The sequence below is a fragment of the Eucyclogobius newberryi genome, unplaced genomic scaffold (genome assembly GCF_026437365.1).
Source record: "Eucyclogobius newberryi isolate DKJ021-1_F unplaced genomic scaffold, fEucNew1.0.hap1 SCAF_7, whole genome shotgun sequence".
In the NCBI taxonomy this organism is placed as follows: Eukaryota; Metazoa; Chordata; class Actinopteri; order Gobiiformes; family Gobiidae; genus Eucyclogobius; species Eucyclogobius newberryi.
The window spans coordinates 25,574,641-25,595,760 of NW_027316389.1; the positions used below are offsets into that span (position 1 = coordinate 25,574,641).

Here is a 21,120-nt window from a genome sequence, read left to right on the forward strand (position 1 = left end):
AGCGCTTAACGGCAACTTGATAAATGTTACACGTTTACAATGCATGAATGAAACCGGTGATGAATGTGACCTTGGATCCAAACAACAACGAATAACCAACGATATATTTTTCGGACTAACATTGTGGTTGCAGTTACATTTGCGACTTATGTTTTATCATTCACATTTTAAACACATGAAATCCCCAAACCCATTTCAGAACGTGTTTTTAGAGATTTTATTCAATATTTTGTTGGTGACAAAGGACTTATAAATTCCAGTCTTCGCAATTTGCTAAATGCGACCACTTGATTTTGATTCGATTTCCATATATCCGGCCGCCTACAAGGAATTAATTGTTTTACTATCAGTTCGAATAAAGAACATTCAAATTACTGAGCAGGATACACATACCTCAGTTGAGTATTGTGCTTTTCTGAAGAAGAAAAAAAATACTATTGCATAATACAGGTTACTCTATGCCAATCCCAACCCTTGGATTAATAGAGAAAGAAATTTACTGTATGTCAAATGTCAAATAACCTCAGATTGTAACAAGATTTGAAGAGAATATCCTTCTGCCAGTGCAATTATCACAAAATGGCAAAATGGTGCAATCATAATGAAGTCCAACTGCCATATCGCAGTAAAGGCTAATGGCAAAAGGAAAAATGGAGTCAGCGAGTCAGAAATAAATTGTTTCCGTATAAATTTTATGGTGACTCCTAGAGAAAGGCGCCGATTCTGATCTGGAGAGGAACCAGGACTTCATCCAGGATTCATTTCCCAGTGTAATGAGGTGTTGCAGCCCAGCTCTGGCCGGCCAGTCCATTTATTGTGTGTCATTGTGTGTTATTGTAAGTGTGTGTCTGTTAGCATGTGTGTTATAATTATCCCGCCAAGCAGCATTGATACAGGGCCAACCTCCTGCAGCCTGTGACATAATGGCCTCTGTGTAGACTCAAGTGAGGCTCTTAAGAGAAGGAAACGCAACTGGAGCTTCTGCCAAACAGTCATTAGTGTAGAGTTTAGTTTTAGTTTTGTTCCACAACCTTCAATATTCATATTCCAAAATTCCCTGGTATTGAGTGCATGGATTGTTATTGCTGGAGACGTGTAATCAGAGTACATCCATCAGTATTGTAAAGGCTCCCGTGGATGTTGTGCTGAGCGAACAGAAAAAGCCAGAGTCAATAATGCGCACGACCAAAGACTGTTGCTGAGGCCAAGATAAAGACGAGTTTGTGTTTGGAGTCAGCGGTGCCAAAACCTGTCAGACAACTGAACGATACAATCTGCAGGAGGAGAAGGGCGATCCTTAACAACCGGCAGGTCGAGGAGAGACAGATCTGACAAGCCTGTTCTTTCTATAAATGACATCAATGCATCCTGTTGTTCAAAACACTGGAGACTTTGCTTTTGTGACACTTTGTATCATTATAATCGGGATCAAAATGTTCATACTTTCATCAACCTTTTCTTTTCAAAAACAACCTCTTTGGACATATTCAATCCAGTGCAAAGTGTAACAACTACAAAGTAAGTGACCGTCATCGTGTCTAGACTTGGGCTAAATAAGCATCCTCAGAAGAGTCACGATGTTGCTGTGACGTGTCTTGCCAGATCCAAAAATAAATAAATATGATGTGCAATAAAACGCACATCAGGAGGGCGTTAAACACTCGGAAAAAAGATAAGACATTAAACAGAATGCAAAACAAACACGAGAACTAAAATGAAAAGGCAGAACAACAAAACTTTGCAATCTCAGTCTCCACCAAAAGGGAAAACCATGTTATGACAGGGACAAAGGTCAAAATGCACCATCGCGGGATAAAAGAGGCAACAGAAACCCAGAAGCGTGCTCTTTGACTGTTGCCAGAGTGGGGAAGAGGTTATGTCGTCTCGTAACATATTCAGGATCAAACGATTCCTTGACAAAATGTAGAGACAGAGCAGAACCCATTCCTCAGTGGATCAGGATGAAACCCGGCAACAAAAGCAGGTACAAGTTCAAGAGGAGACACTGGAGAAGGACCAAGCTCAGCCGTTAAACACGAAGGTTCTTTGATCCGAGCATTCCTCTGTCTGAAGAGCTGCCAGAACCTCCAGCTGCCAGGACCGTATATAACCTGGAGCAGCAACGTTTTTGTACAGATACGCCGGTTATACTCATGTTCAATAAAATACCAACGAAACAAAAAAATATATACAAAAATAAATCCTGCCCACAGTACACTGAACAGAGACGAGGGGGTGTTCCTGCTTTCTCATGCTTGGGATACTGTTCTAAAAAAGTCGGACTGCAGGGGGCGCAGTCAGAGGATAATTGTAAGCAAGCAGTCAAAAGTATTCAAGGTATAACAACCAACAATAGAGGGGAGATAGAGGGGGGAAATATTAATAATAATACTGTTTGAATAATCATTATGACACATTATGCGACATCTTGCTTACTAATAATAAACCAATAAGACCACAAAAATGACTGTCTACAGGACCACCGTGAGTCAGGAGTTACCATTCACACAGTTCATTATCTCCACAAAGAAATCCCTTTCCTTTTTTGAGTGGCAGCCGCATTGATGTGTCCAGCCGCCCTCAGTCTGAATCTTCAATTCCACCATTATCATTTCCCGTAGCCAGCTACTTCAGAGTCCCAAAACTAATTGGTTTGGTGTACATGTCGCCGAGGTACACATGCAGCCAGCCCCACATCGATGCGAAAACATGATCAAAAACAGGGGCTTGAAAAGAGTGTGAGGGTCGGGACAAGTGTGAACAGAGATGGACCCGGGACTTGGCAGAGTGAATGAATAGAAGTCTATAGGGAAACAAGAAGGGTATAAGACTATAAGTGAAAGAAGTGTTCAAAATGAGGACTTTTCCAATGTTGTTAACTTGGGAGTTTTGTAGCTACTAGTGCTGTCACGATGCTAAAATGTCCTACTAGATTTGGATACTAAGGAAATGGCTTGATACTCGATACCAATTTATTTCCCATTCAACAAAGATAATTGCACTTTCTTTATGTTACCATGTGCTCTTACTTCTGTTGATCATTCTAAATCTGCTCAAGAACGCTCACATTTTGTCCTGTCCTGATTTATTTTATTGTTTTTAGGATTTGGTTTGCAACAGGATTTTTTTTTAGGATTTGGTCTGAGCCTTTGATTGAACAATAACAGCTGCTACTATGACATGACAACTTTTACCATTGCAAAATACAGATACTACTACAATTACTGCAGACCCACTACACGTCCGAAACAGGGTCAATTCTGCTTTTCCGCATCTAAACTTTTTAAGCAAAGTTATATCATTTAAACTGTATATGACAGGTTAAACATAATATTTCACAAAACTTAACTTATAGAAATGTTTACCACAGGTTCTGTCCCATGAGACCAAACAATAATTAGAAAAACATGAGAACCGGTCATATTATAATACGTAATGGAAGGATGTTTTGGAACGTGTGCTCAGAATGGTCTTCCAATCTGATTGACTAATGTAAATTAAAATTCACACACACAATGTCATAAATGTGAACTTACCTACAGAGGAACTTCCTGCACCCGCGCTGTGGTTTTGATATCTCCCATTCCAAGCATCCTAATTAACTGAGCTATTGAACGCTGATGCCATCAGAGGATTCATAACCTCAATAGAGCAGCAGGGATCTTCACACATGGGTCAAAATGAGGCTAACGAAAAAAAAACAAGCAGCAGGAAGGTAGTCAAGAGCAAATGGATATAGATGTAAAAGTGCAATTTCTCTGAAAATGCTTAAAGACCATTATGGTCTTTAAGCATTTTCAGAGATTTTCCATAAACAAATTATGGAAAGATTTATAGTCGTAATAGTACCGCAAACTATGCCTCATTCCAGTGTGTTATTTTGAGGTTCAGAAAAAGACATTTGAATCTTGTTATGTTATTATATTTTTGCGTTCATAAAAATGTGATATAAAACTGAACCGTGTTTTTTGAGTCAGCTTTAAAACAAACTAAATAATTTTACACTTGTTTGACACTTTTTAAAATGTGTCCAAAGAATCTCAGGTTAAAGAAGACGATGTGATGAATCTGGTCTTTCACTGGCCCCTCAATGGCCTCCCAGGATCACAATAGAAACGTTGCAGCCGGCGTCAGCAGCAGGCGTTTCCCGTAATCTGCTCATTAGCTTTTATAATTGGACGTATGCAAATAATTGGGGTGGTTAACATATGAATCGGGCTCCTGTTGTTCAGGGATACACCGCCGCTCAAAGGAAAAAAAACATGCCACTGTCTTTTATGTTCACTGTATAATGTCACACAATGAACTGTCAGCCTTTCTGATGCAGTGAGCGCCACATGTTTATGTCCAGACAAATGTGGAAGGTTGTTTCTTGTTTACGAGCCATTTGTGACGTCAAAAACACACAAAAATTCAATGACAAACTCCCTGCATGGATTTAGAAACTCTTGAAGTTAAGATAAGATGAACTGGGCCTCGCATACAGCCAAAAGGAATCGTAATAAATAAACAAATACATACATGACTTGAAGTTAATATTATGAAATTCACAAGCATGTCCAAAAAATAATTATAAAATTGTCCTTAGACATTTTTTTTTTTAAAGTAACAAAATGCTCTTCTTGTTGTGTTGAAAACCCTTAAAATGCTTGTATTTGTATATTTTTTAAAAAATGTATAGGTAAGTAGGGGTGGGCAGTATATCAAAATGTAGAAAATATTGTCAATGTTGCTTTTGAAGATATGCAAATTTGAATATCAAGTTCATCGTTTACAGTAAAAAAAGAAAAAGAAAAAAAGCTTTCAAATAAAGTTATAAAGTAGAGCTGCAACTAAGACCACCTTGCTAATCGGTTATTACTGAGATGATTATTTCAATAGCCAATTAGTTGATAGGGTTTAGGGTTTACTATAAGATCTCCAATTGTGTATGTGACACAAAGGATACATTTGGAGCATACTTCTGGAAACGAAGAAATGGATGACACAAACTGATCCAACAATCAAGGGCTAAACTGCACTGAAAATTGAAATTTTGAAAAAAAAAAAAAAAAAAAAAATCACATTTGGATTTAATTTGGATGAATATGAATATATGTTTCATTGAATGTCTTTTTTTGTGTGTGTTTCTGTTCCTTCTATATGTGTAATTGAAAAAGAAAGCAGATATTTTGCAAAAAGTCTTATATTGGCTTCATTCTCAAGTACCTTTTCTTCACCAGCTTGACATAAACTCAATAATGAGGAATGTGGGGTGAGGGATGTAATGAGTCTGGATTTGAACTTGACCTTCAATTTAGCTAAGCCTAGCCCTTAGTGCCCTTCAGGAAAGTCTACAGTCTCCCCAGGAAAGTCAGTGGACGTATAATACACAGTAGCTTTCTCCACATTTGCATATTGTTTGTGAGGTCCCCGGGTCACAGAGCGAATGAGCTTGGAGAGCACTCTTCCTACCACATGAGTGTGTTATGGCCAAGACTATTCATATGCTGAACAGAGGTTCATTATCAAGGCCAAATGCAGCAGTGCAGGAAAAATACATAGTTTCCTGAATAACTAAAAGGGCTCTTGAAATCCTCTGCATACATCACAACCTGCTATTTGGTATTCAACTTAAACCTGTGAGAAACGATGAAAACATGTGCATAAACAGAGAGGATAGTACTTGAACTGGTTGGTTGAAATTGCTAAATATAGGAATACAAGCACACCTCTCGAGAGCTTCATACAAAGAGCTCTGTGTAACCATAGCAATACCCCGGTGTTCTGGAGTTTCAATCCAGACCAAAAATGTCAACCCGTTTGTCAAACACAGACACATGAAAAATGGCAAAGAGAGCCAGGTCCATTTGTCATTGCATAAGTAACCTCTTAGAGACTGTACGCTTGACATCTGCTCTGCCCCAAAACCTCCCAGCATCCTTTGGGGCTCCACAATAGAGCTATGATTAGTATCTCAGTCGGCCTCCGTGTCTATACCGGATGGCTTACTCGATGCATGAAGGGTCTTTCAAGATGGGGCCAATACGTGGATTTGACTTTGAGCTTAATACACAACAATAAACGTCAGTGTGAAGGAGCAGAGAGGAAGAGTAAAGTTAGTTGTGCATCAGGTGGTCCAACCACATTAGAAATAGCACGGGAAACATAAACTCAAATCATATGTTTTCTTGTTTGAAGACAAATGCTTTCATTCAATAATTCATTACATTCTGAGTTAAAAGTGATTTGAACTAGACATTCACTTATTTCTGTCTGTTATGTGGTAAAACTACTGCTGACAATCAAATACATCAGATTAATCACACTTTGATTAATCACCATTGACTGCACAGTGCGCTTATGCTAATGTCATTCTTTAAAAAAAAAACTTTCTAATTTGAAGAGTCTTTCGCTCTCTCTTTCTCTCCCTTTCTCTCTCTCTCTCCTTTTTTTTAACGGTATAGACATAAAGTAAAACACATACTTTGAAGACGTACAACTACAGTAGGTGGCAGTAAATGCACCTTCAGTTGGCTGCCAACCGCCATTAAAAGTAACACAACAACAACAACAAAGTCTAAACATACAACTACAGTAGGCAGCAGTAATATAACATTTGGATACAAACTGCCATAAAACACTCCGTCTCAGGTGATCATCCCAGCTTCCTTTAGATGGTGATGTGTTAAGGTGAAGACGACAGCGACATGTGGTGGGAGGGTGGGGTCGAGAGAGCAGAGACATCCAGAGATGCTGGGACAGGCCTGTATAAATAGGGCTTCTGGGTAATTAGAGGTCTGGTTAAAGTGGTTGCAGGAGTTGGAGGTTGAGGTGTGGTCCACCACCTGAACCTCAGTCAATGATTAACAATCGTTAACTACATTTTTATTTTTTCACAAATCTTAATACATTTGTCTATTTAAAAGCCCTATTGGCTAAAATGTAAATAAATGTAATAGGAAATGTGTGTGGTCACGCTTGCAGGTGTAACTTGCTCTTACGATGACAGATGTGAGCTGCTGGGATTGGTTTGGTTTGGTCCAGTAAAAAATTGGTGGAATATTTGGCCTTTATCGTTTATTTTTGAACTCACACTCCTTTATTTTCCCAACAGAGCAAACAGTGTTGAAGTCGAGATCTTCTGCGGCGTAGAGCAAAGTCATACTTCTCTCCACTGCTCTGTGCTCATCAGCTGGCAAGTGATCTGAGCTCGTGCACATGAGGGTTGATGGAATTTAAATGGAAATGTAATTGAGTGATAACAGCTCTGCTTCTGTCCCTCCCTCCTTCACTCAAGTAAGCCTCTTGAGTAATATAAATTGCATTTGGTCTAAACAGTGATCTGTGTCAATCCACGATCAATGTGTCAATTTTCTATGATTAATCACATGAGTTAACAATAAAAACTATGACAGCCCTAAAACATATGCATTTCTTCTTGGGTATCTTAGTATTTCCTGTAACATTCAAATAGTACTTTCACCTTTAATCATCTTAGTAATCTTATCATGTATTTATTCTTCCTCAGTTTTTGTTTTTTACTATGCTGTGTAGTTTTTTTATTCATTCACATCGTTGTCTGTTGCTTTCAGTGTAACATTGAACACTACTGCATTTGTCAGTGCCACGGGTCAACAACAAATCCAACCAGCTCTTTCTAGAAACACCCCTGTATATCCCAGTAAATGGCCTGTTGCATTTGCTACTATTTCAACAGTGCTGATGTAGCAGACAGGCACGCGACCAGAGACGGTCATTTAGTGCTATCGGTGCTTTGTGTCCCATGGTCCAGCAAACTCCAACCTGCACATCCGATAAACAAAGGCCGTTACTGGAACAATCTGCAGTCGGCGGTGAGAAAGTGGCCAGGTGAATCTCTGGTTTGTTATTGCGCGTCACCTTTATATCCACGGTAACAAAAGCCCACTCCACCCTACCTGCGAATGTGAAAGGTCAAACTCACAGCTCCCACTGAAAGCCACAATCGAAGCCGGGACCCCGACCAAGGACTCTCAATCAAAGAGGGCTTTAGGAGGGCTCTACACCCTACAATCCCAGCATTGTCTCCGCAGGCTTCCCCAGCACAGCCGGCTCTATATCCAACACTGTAAGAGGAGGTGCTCATTGTGGCCTGTCCAAGCTCCATCTTTGTCTCTTTTGTGGATGTGGTTGAAGAATGCCCCGCTGCGCCAAAAGGAGGGAGAAAATGGCGAGAAAAAGCTAAATGGTGGTGATTAATTTGCAAGAGTGCATGGGGACAGGATGCACAAGACATATGTTGCCTGTTTATTCACATATGGCATAAAGGCATCCATTTATTTCCTCAGACGTGCAATATAGAAAAATAGCAGAGTTACTGCTGTTCAGATTGAAATCAGTCTCTTTCTGAATCTAACAGCCATCTCAGACCAAGTTAAGTTAAGTTTATTTGGAGATGCAACGAAAATGTGTTTCGTATAAAAGTTCACAAAGTATACACATATCCAATAAATACAACGGATAAACAACTATGACATTCAAAACAGTATAGTGTCAATGAATGTATGAATACATGGCATAACCTTGCACGACCAGTTGTTCTTTTCTTTCACACAACCCACTCGGTTGAATCAGATCAATACGAAAACTACTAAACTACATACATATTTGGACATTTATGGATATTGAATCTCATTTGCATAAATAAGACAGAATTGAACATTTCCTGAGGTTTTAGAGGATACAATCTACAATATATTAGAACTATAACACCACTTGGTAATTGTTAGGGTTAGAAACTAAACTACTATTTATGTTATGTTCTTTGCCATTGTTGTGGTATTAATAAACGATATAGACCATCAAGAATTTTCCTTCTTATCAAAATTGAGTTTGAGATTTGAGTATTATTGTATGCCTGGTGGTCCAGTGGTCTAAGCAGCAGCACATATGTCTCTGGTCGACTGGCTTCAGCGGAGAGAAACATGATTAACGGCTCCGACCATTTGTTTAATGTCCTCCCTGCTCTCACCCCCATTTTATCCTACATAGTCCTGTCTAATAAAGCCAACAGGACAAGAGAATCCTAGAAAAAGAAAATGGAATTGAATTTGAGAACTATGACAACAGTACATCCAACTGTCCTTTATAAGCTCACAAACAAACATTTCTTTAAATCACTTGATGTACATTGCCTCTACAATATATAAGCACCACAGGTAAATACATGAAAATAAATTCCTTAGCACTTTATTGTAATGATAAAAAGTCACCTTAGCAGCGGCCTCTTTATTTTTAAGCCAGAGTGTCACCTGTTATGTCACGGCTGCGCCATCCCCAAAGAGATCTGTTTAAAATCCGCCATTCATTTTGTAAGGTATAGTGCTTATTGATGGATAGCATAGTACAATGTGTGTGAATGTCAGGCCAATCCATTACTACATAAAGGAGGCTCTATGTAGCAGTAACCCGTCTCCAGCTCTCACAGCCCCTCCTCGGCCCCATTGAGATACGGCAGGTGAATACAAATCATTTCCCCTCCGCTGCTTCCCAAAAGGACTCACCATCCAATTTCAGATGCACCCGACAGAGACAATAGCTCCTTTCAAAGTGTGAGAAAATCAAATCACACAGATTTTTTAGAAAGTTCAAGAAAACAACTCATGCAAAAGTTAACCCTTTTACACCTTTGAGGAATATGTTTACCACAAAAAAAAGTTTACCACCAAAAAAGTTTGGTTTGGATGATGGATCAACATAGAAACAGTAAGAGTTTTATTCTAAAAGGGTGTTGAGCAATTCATTGAGGACGACTTTGCATGTAACTTATAGTTTGTCAAAAATATTAACAAAAAACACATCCTCAACAAGGTATTAGTAGTAAATCAGTTGTCTTTTCTCCACAGCAAAGTAAAAAAGAAACGGAAATCAACCAAAACAAACATGTTCACAGTTCAATTTGCTTTCAGATAGTCTTCCTAGAAAAAAAACCCTTTATCCAGGTTTGGAACTAGCAAAAAGATGCACATTCACTTCACACCCCCTATAGCAGGATTTGTCAACAGCTCAACACTTTGTCCCTAGCGAGAAAATTAACTTGAGCTAAATGGGTCAAATAAAAAATTAAAACTAAAACCACCATCATATCATCTGCGATAGTGATGACAGCTAATTAAACGAACCCTATTTGACGTGACAGCTCAAGTTGTTAAAGATAAAATTGTGTCAATTCCAAAAAGCTTAGTCTGAACTTTGTAATAGGCTAAATGAATTATGCTAAAGGAGATCTGAACTTAAAAGGAACATAAAGTAACAGCATTGGCACTCAAGTGTTTTAGCCATGAACATTAGTACTGGGGCATCAGTTGGTAAATCAGCTGAGAAGGTCTTCATGGATCAAATGTTTTACTAGTCGGCTAACTATTGTAATAGCATTATAAAGATTAATATGCAAAACTGCAGATAGGTGAGTCTATTAGCTGGAGATTTGGGAGAGACTGGATAGTTTAATCTGCCTCTTCAGATATATATTGAAATATGCCGACTACTTCTCTGTATAAATAGCTTTTTTTGTGCAAGATCCCAATAATTCTGATAGCTTTAGCCAGTGCCATGCCCACTTTTAGTCAATTTATCAGTCTTTAGTCAACTGAGAATTTCTTAAGTCAACTATAGCCAAAATTGACACCAACTCTGCTCAGACCATACTGACTTGAGTGTTTGAAGGACATCCGTTTTGGCCTGTACGTCTGCAGAGCTTTTTTTCAATGACGCTCATTTGGCTCCAGCTGAAATAATGGCTCTGATAAGAAGTGCTAAATCATCCGTAATTGGTCAAAGAGTGAAACGGGAGGAAACACTAACAGCAAGCTCGGACTTCCTCCTGCCTCCTCCGTCCATCCTGAATGTGCAAGCGCTCAGATAATGCATCGCTAGCATCTGCTGAGTATAAGGATAATGGCGAGGTGTTTGTGGGGAATTCTTTATCTGCATCAGTGCTCCGAGGAGGAACAGGAAGGGCCGCTGCTTCAAGGTCACCAGTCATGTCAACAGCCTCCAGGGACAATGGCCATGAGATGTGCAGTAAGGTCTGTGGACATAAATCTGTATTCCCTCTGCACCGTGTTCCAGGTGGTTTCTTCTTTGGACAAGGGACTAGGAACAGATTTAGAAATTTGCCTACTAATGGATACTATTTGCAAGTAGACAAAATGAACCACTCCCATGCCACATACTGACCACTCCTTATACCCTATTTACATGGCAACTGTGGTCAGGAAAACACACCATCCACGCCTAATTCGATCTGCATTCAGACGTGTGAAGAGAAACTATTTTAAGTGTAAAAAGCTGCAATACACGCATTTGTCCAGCAAATGGCGCACTGCAGAAGTAGTCTTACAACTTGGGAGAAAACTTGGAGATCATGTGCTTTCTGAGTCATTTCTCGTGCACTTTAATAGTAAAAGTAATAGTGCATGATTGTCTGACAGTTTGTTGTGTAGATAAAAAAACGTGCGAATCCTAAAAGTGTTGTTGTTTGTGTGTTGCCTACTGACAGCCAATCACTGCACAGATCAAGGCTGTCCAGTGTTTATGGGCTCAGAATGGCGTCCCGTCCCCAATGAAACTACCTCCTCCAGCGTTTTCAGCAGAACGTGGATTGAAAACAGATTCAAATGATTGTGACTAAAGACTAACAGCCCCTTAAGTGTTGCCAACAGATGAATTCACCTCATAACATTGACCAAAATGTGCCAATTGGGCCTTGTTGTGACTGTGCAATAAGCAACTAAAATGTGCATTCAACAAATTTGAGTTGGTACAAGTATCAAATTGTAAAGGCTGCAATTATTTAGATGGAACAGACACATAATATCCTGTCTTTTTATTGAAAACTCTTGCTGTACCTGTCGTTTAAATTCAAACCTCTCCAAATGTTCTGAAATGCATGAGATTCTTTAGCAGTTCATGTCTCAGAAACGTCATACTGTTTATCAAAATGATTCTAATGCATTGGGGCTGCAGATTCATTGGCTGTCCACACATTTCCATGCCCTTCCTGTGATACCGTTACAAAAGCAAGTATGAGTGTGACGATGAATGATATGTTTGTGTTTGTACAGTACACAATGACGGGCAAAGCAGGGAAATTAGTTTGTAAGGTGCCGCTAAAACAACACACTTGACTCTTAAACTTATGAACTAATATGAAAAATGGCAGCAGATTGCGTGCCACTGTGTATGATGATGACAGTTTTGATTGGCCTTTTGTCATTGCAGGTGTCTTGGCATGTCAAAGTGAAGAGCCCCAGGTGCAATAGAGACCAGAAAAGGGCTGTATTTTGTCAGTGCATCCTGTTTTTTGTTTTTGTATATATAAATCATTTATTCAATCACAGAGACAGGAGGAAGTACTTATTGTTGTTAGTCACTGCTACTGTTCCTGTAGTGGCATGTCAGCACATCCGCATGCATGTGTTTGCTCTCTTATAAAGTAAATTGCAGGTGGAGAGACTGTGATTGTGGTGGAGGAAGCGTGATGGACACACCCTGGGATGTCTCTAAAGGTGTAATGAGGTGAGACAAAAGGGAATGTACCGAAGAATTACGCTTCAGGTATTCTACAGTATTGAGTTAAGTCTTTTTAATGGTTTGGGCAAATAAAGGTGTATCCAACTTGTGATAGCAACAGGAAGAAAGATAGAATGAAAAGAAAGTACTCAAGATACCTTTGACCTCTGCCAAAGAACTGACGTTACCTTGCCATTTATCTTGTTATTCAAACTTGGACTCGAAATTGTAGGTATTTTAGTTCAGAGGTGCATAAAAGCATATGTGTTTTCAACCCTTGTAGAAAAATTACAAATACAAAATTCTTCAAAATGATATGTATTTATCAGACGTGTTGACATACTGTGTGTCTATTGTCCGTTAGGTTTAATGTTACATTTGTATTACCTGCCTTAGAGTTAGTTAGTTATGTAACTCGATTTCCATACTAAGAATAGTCTTGATATACCAATTTCAAAAGCACAATTAAAACAACATCACTCCAGCATAATTATGTTGAAGCTGCTGTGCTGACACATTGATGAATATACAAATGTAATACAATATAAAAATTCAAATGAAACTCTCACTTTATAGAATTGGTACATACTGTATGTGATACAAAGTTAACAGAATAACAGTAGCATTGAATATGAATGGGGAGCTACAAAAACAAAGGATGTTTACCATTGGCCTTTACGTCATTGTCTCTTCTTAGCAGTGAAGGTTTCTCATTTCTCATTATATGGTTCAGGTGCAGGTGAGTGAGGAGTTACATCGCAATGTGTCCATTTATATTCAAGCCCCAGCCCATGTGAGCAGGCTTTATAGTGATGAGAAGATAGAGCTGGCCTTGGATCATGACCTCTACTATATACAAGCACATAAATCATATACCATTTCACAGATCCACTCACCGCATGCATGATGGGGCAGGGACCATTTCCCCCCAATTGCTGCATCTAAAGTCCTTCTCTGCGGTTCTGAAAGGCTCCCAGGCTCTTCGGATAACCCGGTTTTGAAGTGGTGGACAAGTGCATTACAGAGTGCTTTAAAATGTTTAAAGAAGTCAACCAATGAGTTCATGTGAAATGTGTCTTTAGATGGGAGATTATTACATTATTATTACATTCATGATACTTCTGATACACATATTATGGATGAATGTGGTAGGAGCAAATACAGCAGTTATGGATCTTAGACTTTAGGCATAGAGCATTGACTATGAAGGGTCAGCATGTACACTTTTATCCCCTCACTTGATTCGATTTAAAGTTAGTTACTCATCTAAATGCAAACATGATGGCACATAACTATTTAATTTAGCTGAGCACATCGCCACAGTTCCTTGGGCTGCACTGGATAATTGCTCACTGAGGACTTCCAGTGAAGGCAAGACATGGTCTAAAAGGAAAAAGGTCGAAAGTAAAAAGAGAATTCAGAGAAGTGTCTCTTTGGCTCTGGGTTGAAGTTGGAAAGTCAGTTGTGTGTGAAGCCACTTCTCTGTGCTGATCTGAGGGAGGTACCGAGCCCCTCAAGACAGGCCTCCGCTGCTCCCCTTTCACACGGGACGCTCCAGCTTTTACCCCACCGTCTTTATACCATCTATTCATCTGTTTGTTTATTCATGTCTGTCTTCTTGACAGTAGATCTGGATCACTCTGCAGCGTATAGACCCGCAGAAACCAAGAACACACATCTACTCTCACACACAGCGGCTCTAAGACATTACATGTGCAGACAGGAGTGTTGACACAAAGGACCGGCAGAGGGTTGTCGAGCTGCTATCAAAGAGACACCTCAGAAATATCTGAGCATGTTCAGCAGGAACTTACAGTGCTGGGAGCAGCCCAAGGGCCCCAGTGTAACAGTGGGAATGCATAAATTCTTCTCCCTATCTGCGCATTCTACAATCCCAAAGGCTGCAGTGTAATATTTGATTTCAGGAAAAACATGAGCCAAGAAAAGTTCACTGCATCTGCGTAACATTTACAAACAGGTCGTCCTTCTGGAATCTATGAATAACTGAGAAATATGTAACCAGGATACAAGGATGATTCTTATACTCATGATTAAGATTTCAAAGAGGTGGAAATTGTCTAAGGAACTGACACAAAAAACAATATAAGCAAGAAAATGCACAACAATCAAGAAAGATGTTCACTTTTTCTTTTGGCATCCGTTTTCAAGTTTCAATCCCATGTGGTCTCCCCGACCACACAGAAAACAGTGTTATGTAATCCTTATCTTAACCTGAAAACTCAAAGGCTGTACTAACAAAAGCAACAATATCAATGCCATTTGTAGGAGGAAAAGTTCTGGTTGACTAATTTTAGCTCTTCATCCGCGGCTCCCACACATAAACAATAATAGTACGTACTGACAGCCATATGAGAGGAGCATCTGAAAGACAGCTCTGTGCTGTTAACCCAGGCCGCTGTGGGCTCTATTGAAACTCGGAGCTAGAATACTGCGGATCACAAAGAGCCTTCACGCCTCACTGTGTCCACATGAATCCAGCTCCTGAGTGTGGCTCTCCATAACACCACCATTCAGAAGTGTGGACTCAGCCGCAGAGCCTGAGAGCTCGAAAGCAGAGGACCCACACATATAAACAATAAGTGGAACTGCACTCACAAACACAGGGATGATGAACTGACATGTTGCATATGTAGGCAGAGGAGTGGAAGTGGTGAAGGGAGTGGTAAATATGCAATGCAGCGTTAAAAAATCCTATAATCTTCTATGGATTGTATTTTTTATGGCTTTAACAGTTTGCTGAATGTCTCCTTCCCCACTCATCACCCCATTTCACCCATTTGCATGTGCAGTCCAATAAAGCCTTTGAAAAATAAAAGTAAAGAGCTAAATGTATTTGGATTTTGAATATTATAATTTAAAGAACATTGCATGCATTGTTTGAATTGTTATTGACTTTTAATTATACTTGAGTAATACATGTTTCAGAACTTAAAATAATGTATGCAGCTACTGAAAAAACACACTACTTTGTCAAGATTTGTGTTAGAACTCCATCTGGGTAGATAAACAAAGCTAGCTTTCCCTCCGACATGCTAATACAGGCCCACAGTTGTAGTGAAAGGCAGAAATGCTCAGAACGAGTCTGGTTGTGACCTTTGAACTTAAAATCAGCACAGCACCTACTTACGAAGTCACAAATCCGGGAAATTTGGAAAGAGGAGGTACTAAACAATATTCATCAAACAAGTATGAACAAAGCTAAGTGTAACTCCAGGTATGTTTTTGACTACTGTTAACTTTGAGTCTCAATTGATAATCAGATTACCGGTGCTCATCCTTGAACAGCCTAAACAGCAGTATCAGTAACAGAGGATGGGCTGTAATCTGTCAGAGCCCTCAGTCTCCTCTGAGCTGCAGAACGGGCCTCCTCCTCCTGGATCAACTGCTTCACACTTGACCAGACACCGAACACTCCTTACTCAGCCTTAAATCAACACAACACTGGGACACACTCCCACTAACACGCACAACTACAAGGAAATCTACCAACCTGGTGTGAACACAAAGTCAATCTTTTACACCTAAATGCATCCAAGAAGCACATGCTTAGATCTTTATTACCTGGCATTACCAAAGCCTGCTCCATTACGACACATTATGAACCAATAACAAGAAACCTTTAAGGCTCTAAGTGCCATGTTGTGATTTTTAAGTATTGTCGCTCAGCTTTAGCATGTCAGATCAGTCAATAACAATAAAAAATAAAGTGGTTTACCTTGACAACAATATGAAGCAAATAAGGATATCAAGATTCATCGGTTAATAATCAATTAACGTTCAAAAAGGAGAATCGTGACCATTTTAGCAACAACTTTAAGTCATTAATTATACTCCAAACATAAATGTATAGTTCCTTCTCTTCTGAATAATCATAATGAGTTTTATTTCATGCAGCTGCAGTCACACAGGAGGGTTTGCAATGTAAATAGAAAAGTGAACAAAAAGCATTAAGAATTTCACCGTTGTCTGATGATGGTGTTAATAATCGTGATCTTTCTTCTAACAAAAACATTTTATATCTTGACTACTACTATCCTAAACACCAAACAATTCATTTCATGTTTCAAAAGGCTGTGCTGCCAAAACGTTTTTGTCAGATGAATAGGGAGACAGAAATCCACTTTGCCAAAGAAGTGGAGTGTTGCCCTTTTGGTTACATCACAAACAGAGCATCAAAGCTGAGAGTCATCCACGCTTTAACCAGAACAAACCACAAACATATTCATTTAGGTAGCACAGTGTTTTTGTCTTAATACTCTTGACGGGCACATTTAGACATGGAGATATTTAGACTGGAGGCACTTGCCAGCCTGACTAACAGAGTGGCATTTGTGTGCGCTTGTCCAGGGGAGGAAAAATGCCTTTGAGAAGAACAAGAGGCTTGATTCCGCAGAGCCGGAAAGTCGCAGTAGGAATCAAGCTGGCATCAATGCGTTCGGAAAAATGAATTCAAAACGTTTCCGACTTACCCGAACAACCCCTGTCCCCGCAGACACTTCTCTTTCGCAATTCTCTTGAATCTATAAAAGAAAAGTGGAAGAAAAGTGTTTACATTTTCCATTTAAAAAACTTTCATCTTATGTAAAAGGGTTTAGACACTTTAACAATCAAAGATAACTCAAGAATCAATTGCGTATGAATTGAGACATACAAAGAATCCTGCCTTCATCTTCCCAATATCTTTCCCTCCTCAAACAGTCTAGACCGACACACCTACTCAAATCAATGAACAAAATTATTGAAGCCAATCCAATTTACTTCTAGCAAAAGCTTATCGACATCACCATGCTGCCCTATATATAAAGTCTGGGAGCCCCACTGCGAGAGCCATTTACAACTTTGCTTTCTGCTTCAGGACACAGGCACTATTATGTTTACAGTCGCTCTTCCCTGACAACACAGAGCATTTTTCTTTATTTTCTCTTCTTCATCAGCCTCCTTCATCCATACTGCGCTGCTAGCTATTCCTCTTCACTCCACTGACGGTAAAATTGTTACATAACACAACATTTACAGAAGATTACACCAGAAAATCTACCTGTCCACAGCTGCAAATTCAAAAGCATCAGGCAAATGGGCTTATACTTAAATTCATCTGTTCAACGCATCCATTAAGTGTTTGAGGAAAGGATCCTCATGGGGAAGTGAAATATTTCTTCCATGTTTTGATCCCAGTAAAATGAGTTTCTAGTTTCATGAATATTGGAATGCAGCCCTGTCTTCAACACAGACAATCCATTTGACTGCAAAACAATATATCTTGAGTGTAAAACTCCAGCAAAGGATACAATGGATGGATACCAGTGGAACGTACTTTTGACTGCTACAACAAAAAAGCAATAACAAGAAGAAGGATGACAGGGACGAAGCTGACTGTCAAGGACTAAAAAATCCTGGTATCACAGAGCCCAGAACTCACAAAGTATAAAATAGAACAAAAACATTTCAGCCTCATCAGTTTGAATGTCTCCCTCCACTTTTCACTGATTTAACTTAAAGCACAATTACTTCATGACTAAAATATACAATATACAATGCAAAGTCCAGTGGGGTAACTTCTTTATTTCCATAACGCAGGTCGCCCTCACAGGTCACAGGACGGACCCCATGTGTCGTACTGTACATTTACTCAAAGCTGCTGATTACAGCTTAGCCCCATGAATAAAACACAAGTGCGGAGTGACCTTTCCAAATCCTGTTTGAACAGGCTCAAGTCTGATCCCATCAAAAGAGACCTCCCTCCACGACATCGAGCCAGTGTCCCGCCGCCGCCCATCACCTCTGTCCCGGGACGCCATGCAGACCCGGTCCGGCTCAGCTGCCATGGCGATAAGAGGGGTTAGACTCAGAGGAGATGTGAACAGCAGGCGGCAAACAAGGCGACAAAACACCCAGAGAGAGGACACATGGTGCACACTCCGTATCCCTGCGAGATCTCTCTATCCCGACAACCAGCGTCCACAGACCTCTGACCTGTTGTTTATGAGGCCCTGCGTTTGACTGAGGTGTGACTAATGGCACAGACAGCTTTAATAGATACTGTATTATTGTTTAAATGTATGGGTGAGAAAAAACATGTTATGAATAAGTACATTTTAAAAAGTGTTAAGCACAGTTGTTGTTGTTGTTGTTGTTGTTGTTGTTGAGAAACTATTTGTGAATAAAAAGATTTAGCCCTGAATCAAATGTCTGACTTTGGGCACAATGCAATATTGTGCTAGGACTTGTGCCTTTTGTAATATTTGTATTATAATCAAGACTATTTTTAAAAAAATCCACTAGTCCATAATGTTCTCTTGTAGACATTTTTTGTTTTATCTGGGAACTTGTTCACAATATCAAAAATCCTAAATATCATTATACATAACATTTTAAATTGACAGCAATGATGAATTATCGTGATATTATTGTTAATCGCAATATCTTTGTCTGATAATCCTGGCATGATAATCCTGACACACAATGTCAGTATCATTCCATGCCTCCTTGGCAGATAGCCCTTCGAATAGAACCAGAGTGCTGCTACATTCTGTGATCTTTTGTACATGAATACATTTCTTTGTTCAAAGCAATTTGTGTGGAACAATTGAGGCGTTGCAATGTTTACTTTACTAAGAATAAAACCGTTATGTTGAAAGCAAACAAACCATTTCAAACCATTTTCTTGTCTGAGACTTTCTAACGACGTCACCCAACATGTAAATATAACCATTCATTTGCCACAACAACTGGGGAAAACCAGCCAAAAGCATCACCGCACAAATAGCGAGATTTTGCAATTACAGTAAACCCGTTAATTCCTGACAAACACGTAAACATTCATTAAGACCCAGCAAGACTCACACTCCAGAAATGCCATTTAAGTCCTGTATTTGAAGTCTGGATTAATTTTATAGAACGTCCTACAAACAAAGACAAGAATCATTGTATGAAAACAACACTATAAATATTCACTGTAAACGCAATGACAACGATTTCGTGCTCAGACCCAGATTCACCCTCAAAAATGGCCAAAAATGTAACGTTGACATGATTTCTCCCAGCTAACTGAACCTATGAACAGAGCTATAATTACATGTCTGACACACAAATAGAAGTCATTTGTGCAAATCTGTCACAGGATGGTGGCCAAAGTGAGACGTCGGGCTGTTTGCATAATGTCAGGTGGAGCTAATGAGCGCCGGGGCTGGTTTTGTTGTCAGTGAGAGTGCGCCCTCGGTGACAGACAGCACATTTAGACCCGGGCCTAGTGAGAGACGCACTGTGGATATTATCATAGCTCTGTTACCGGCAAACAGGAGAAATAATCAGCCAAAGAATGTGTCACCCTCACCATCAAAGTTCATTAAAGGTCAGGGAAATACGTGCTCGAAAAGTGACATCAAAATAAAGGCAGGAGCCGGTTTTCCTGCCACCAACTGTGGATTTGAAATTTTCTTAAGTGCGATGTTATGGAAATGTTGAAAATGCAAATAAATGAATAAATAATAATTGATTAGGGCTGAACGATATTGGGAATGCTTGTGATTTGTTATTTCAGTTATATTAAAACAAATGAGTGCATAATGTAATGCATTTTCATTTCAATAATACATTTCTGCCAAATGGATAACTTTGGTGTTCTCGTGATATGTTTAGTAAGTTGCAATTTCGATTACTGCGATAGCCAGTATTGCGATATTGATATTTTGGCGATACATTGTGCAGACTGGACGTTTGATTAAAAAAACTAAAAATGACAGGAAAAAAATGAAAACTCTATATCACATTAGGTATTAACACCAAATACACACACACACAAATAAATCCATATATTAGCGGCAAATTAATCTCCCGTTTGAACAAGTAAACATATAGAGAGATAAATATAACTATGTACTAAAATATATCTAATTATAGCTATATAAATAGAGTAAAAACAAAGTTGACTTGTTAATACAAAACGATAAGCGACCTCAAACTGTTTTCTAAGAACCACAAAGAAAATATGTCTCTATTTCACATTTTTAAGACTATTAAGGGTAACTCTGGATATAACACAAGTCAGGCATGGCCATAACTAATCCCTCTCTTGACAAAAGGTGATGTCCAAAATATAAAAAACCAAACAATACATCACCTTTCTGGTTTATATTTCAAACCGTGAGCAGATCATTCCCCTCAGCACAGGCTTGGTATAGGCTTAGTCCAGTTTAGTCCAGTCATAATTCTTTGCCAGTAAATTCCTGATGTTTCTGCTCTGAGTGAATGACAGTAAATAGAGGCGTAGGTTCCCTCACAAAAACACTACCCCAGCAGCACTAGCAGCCCCCGCGACACGCCCCCATCCCCCCCTCCCTCCCTACCTCCCTCCCTCCACGTTCACGCCCCGCCCCCTCGGCCTGCCTCTCACAGCAGGAATAAAACACATCTTTTGTCTCCCTACAATAGGGGTTAAACATTTCCTGGTGTCTAATGAAACGGCTCCCAAATCCACAGACTTATTTGTACAGGAGTATCAAATATGAAATAGTGTTTTGTTCCGATTAAAGAAGACGACAATGATCCCGTGATATGGGTTTTGGC

The 21,120-nt window shown here is 39.5% G+C and overlaps 2 protein-coding genes across 2 annotated transcripts in view; one reads left to right on the forward strand and one right to left on the reverse strand.

Moving 5' to 3' along the window:
* Positions 1–20,812, reverse strand: part of LOC140349441 (neuronal cell adhesion molecule-like) — a 42,721-nt gene extending 21,909 nt beyond the window's left edge. Inside the window, exons 1-2 of the mRNA XM_072435762.1 lie at positions 20,675–20,812; positions 17,025–17,075 (exon numbers count right to left, since the gene is read on the reverse strand). The gene's annotated coding sequence lies outside the window, so the exon portion shown is untranslated. The remainder of the gene's footprint in view (positions 1–17,024; positions 17,076–20,674) is intronic.
* On the forward strand, positions 1,877–2,185 carry LOC140349093 (large ribosomal subunit protein eL39-like). Its single transcript, XM_072435314.1, is given in 2 exon segments — positions 1,877–1,939; positions 1,941–2,185. Coding segments are annotated over 2 exon segments (156 nt in total). The 3' UTR covers positions 2,034–2,185.
* Positions 20,813–21,120: the final 308 nt, after the last annotated feature.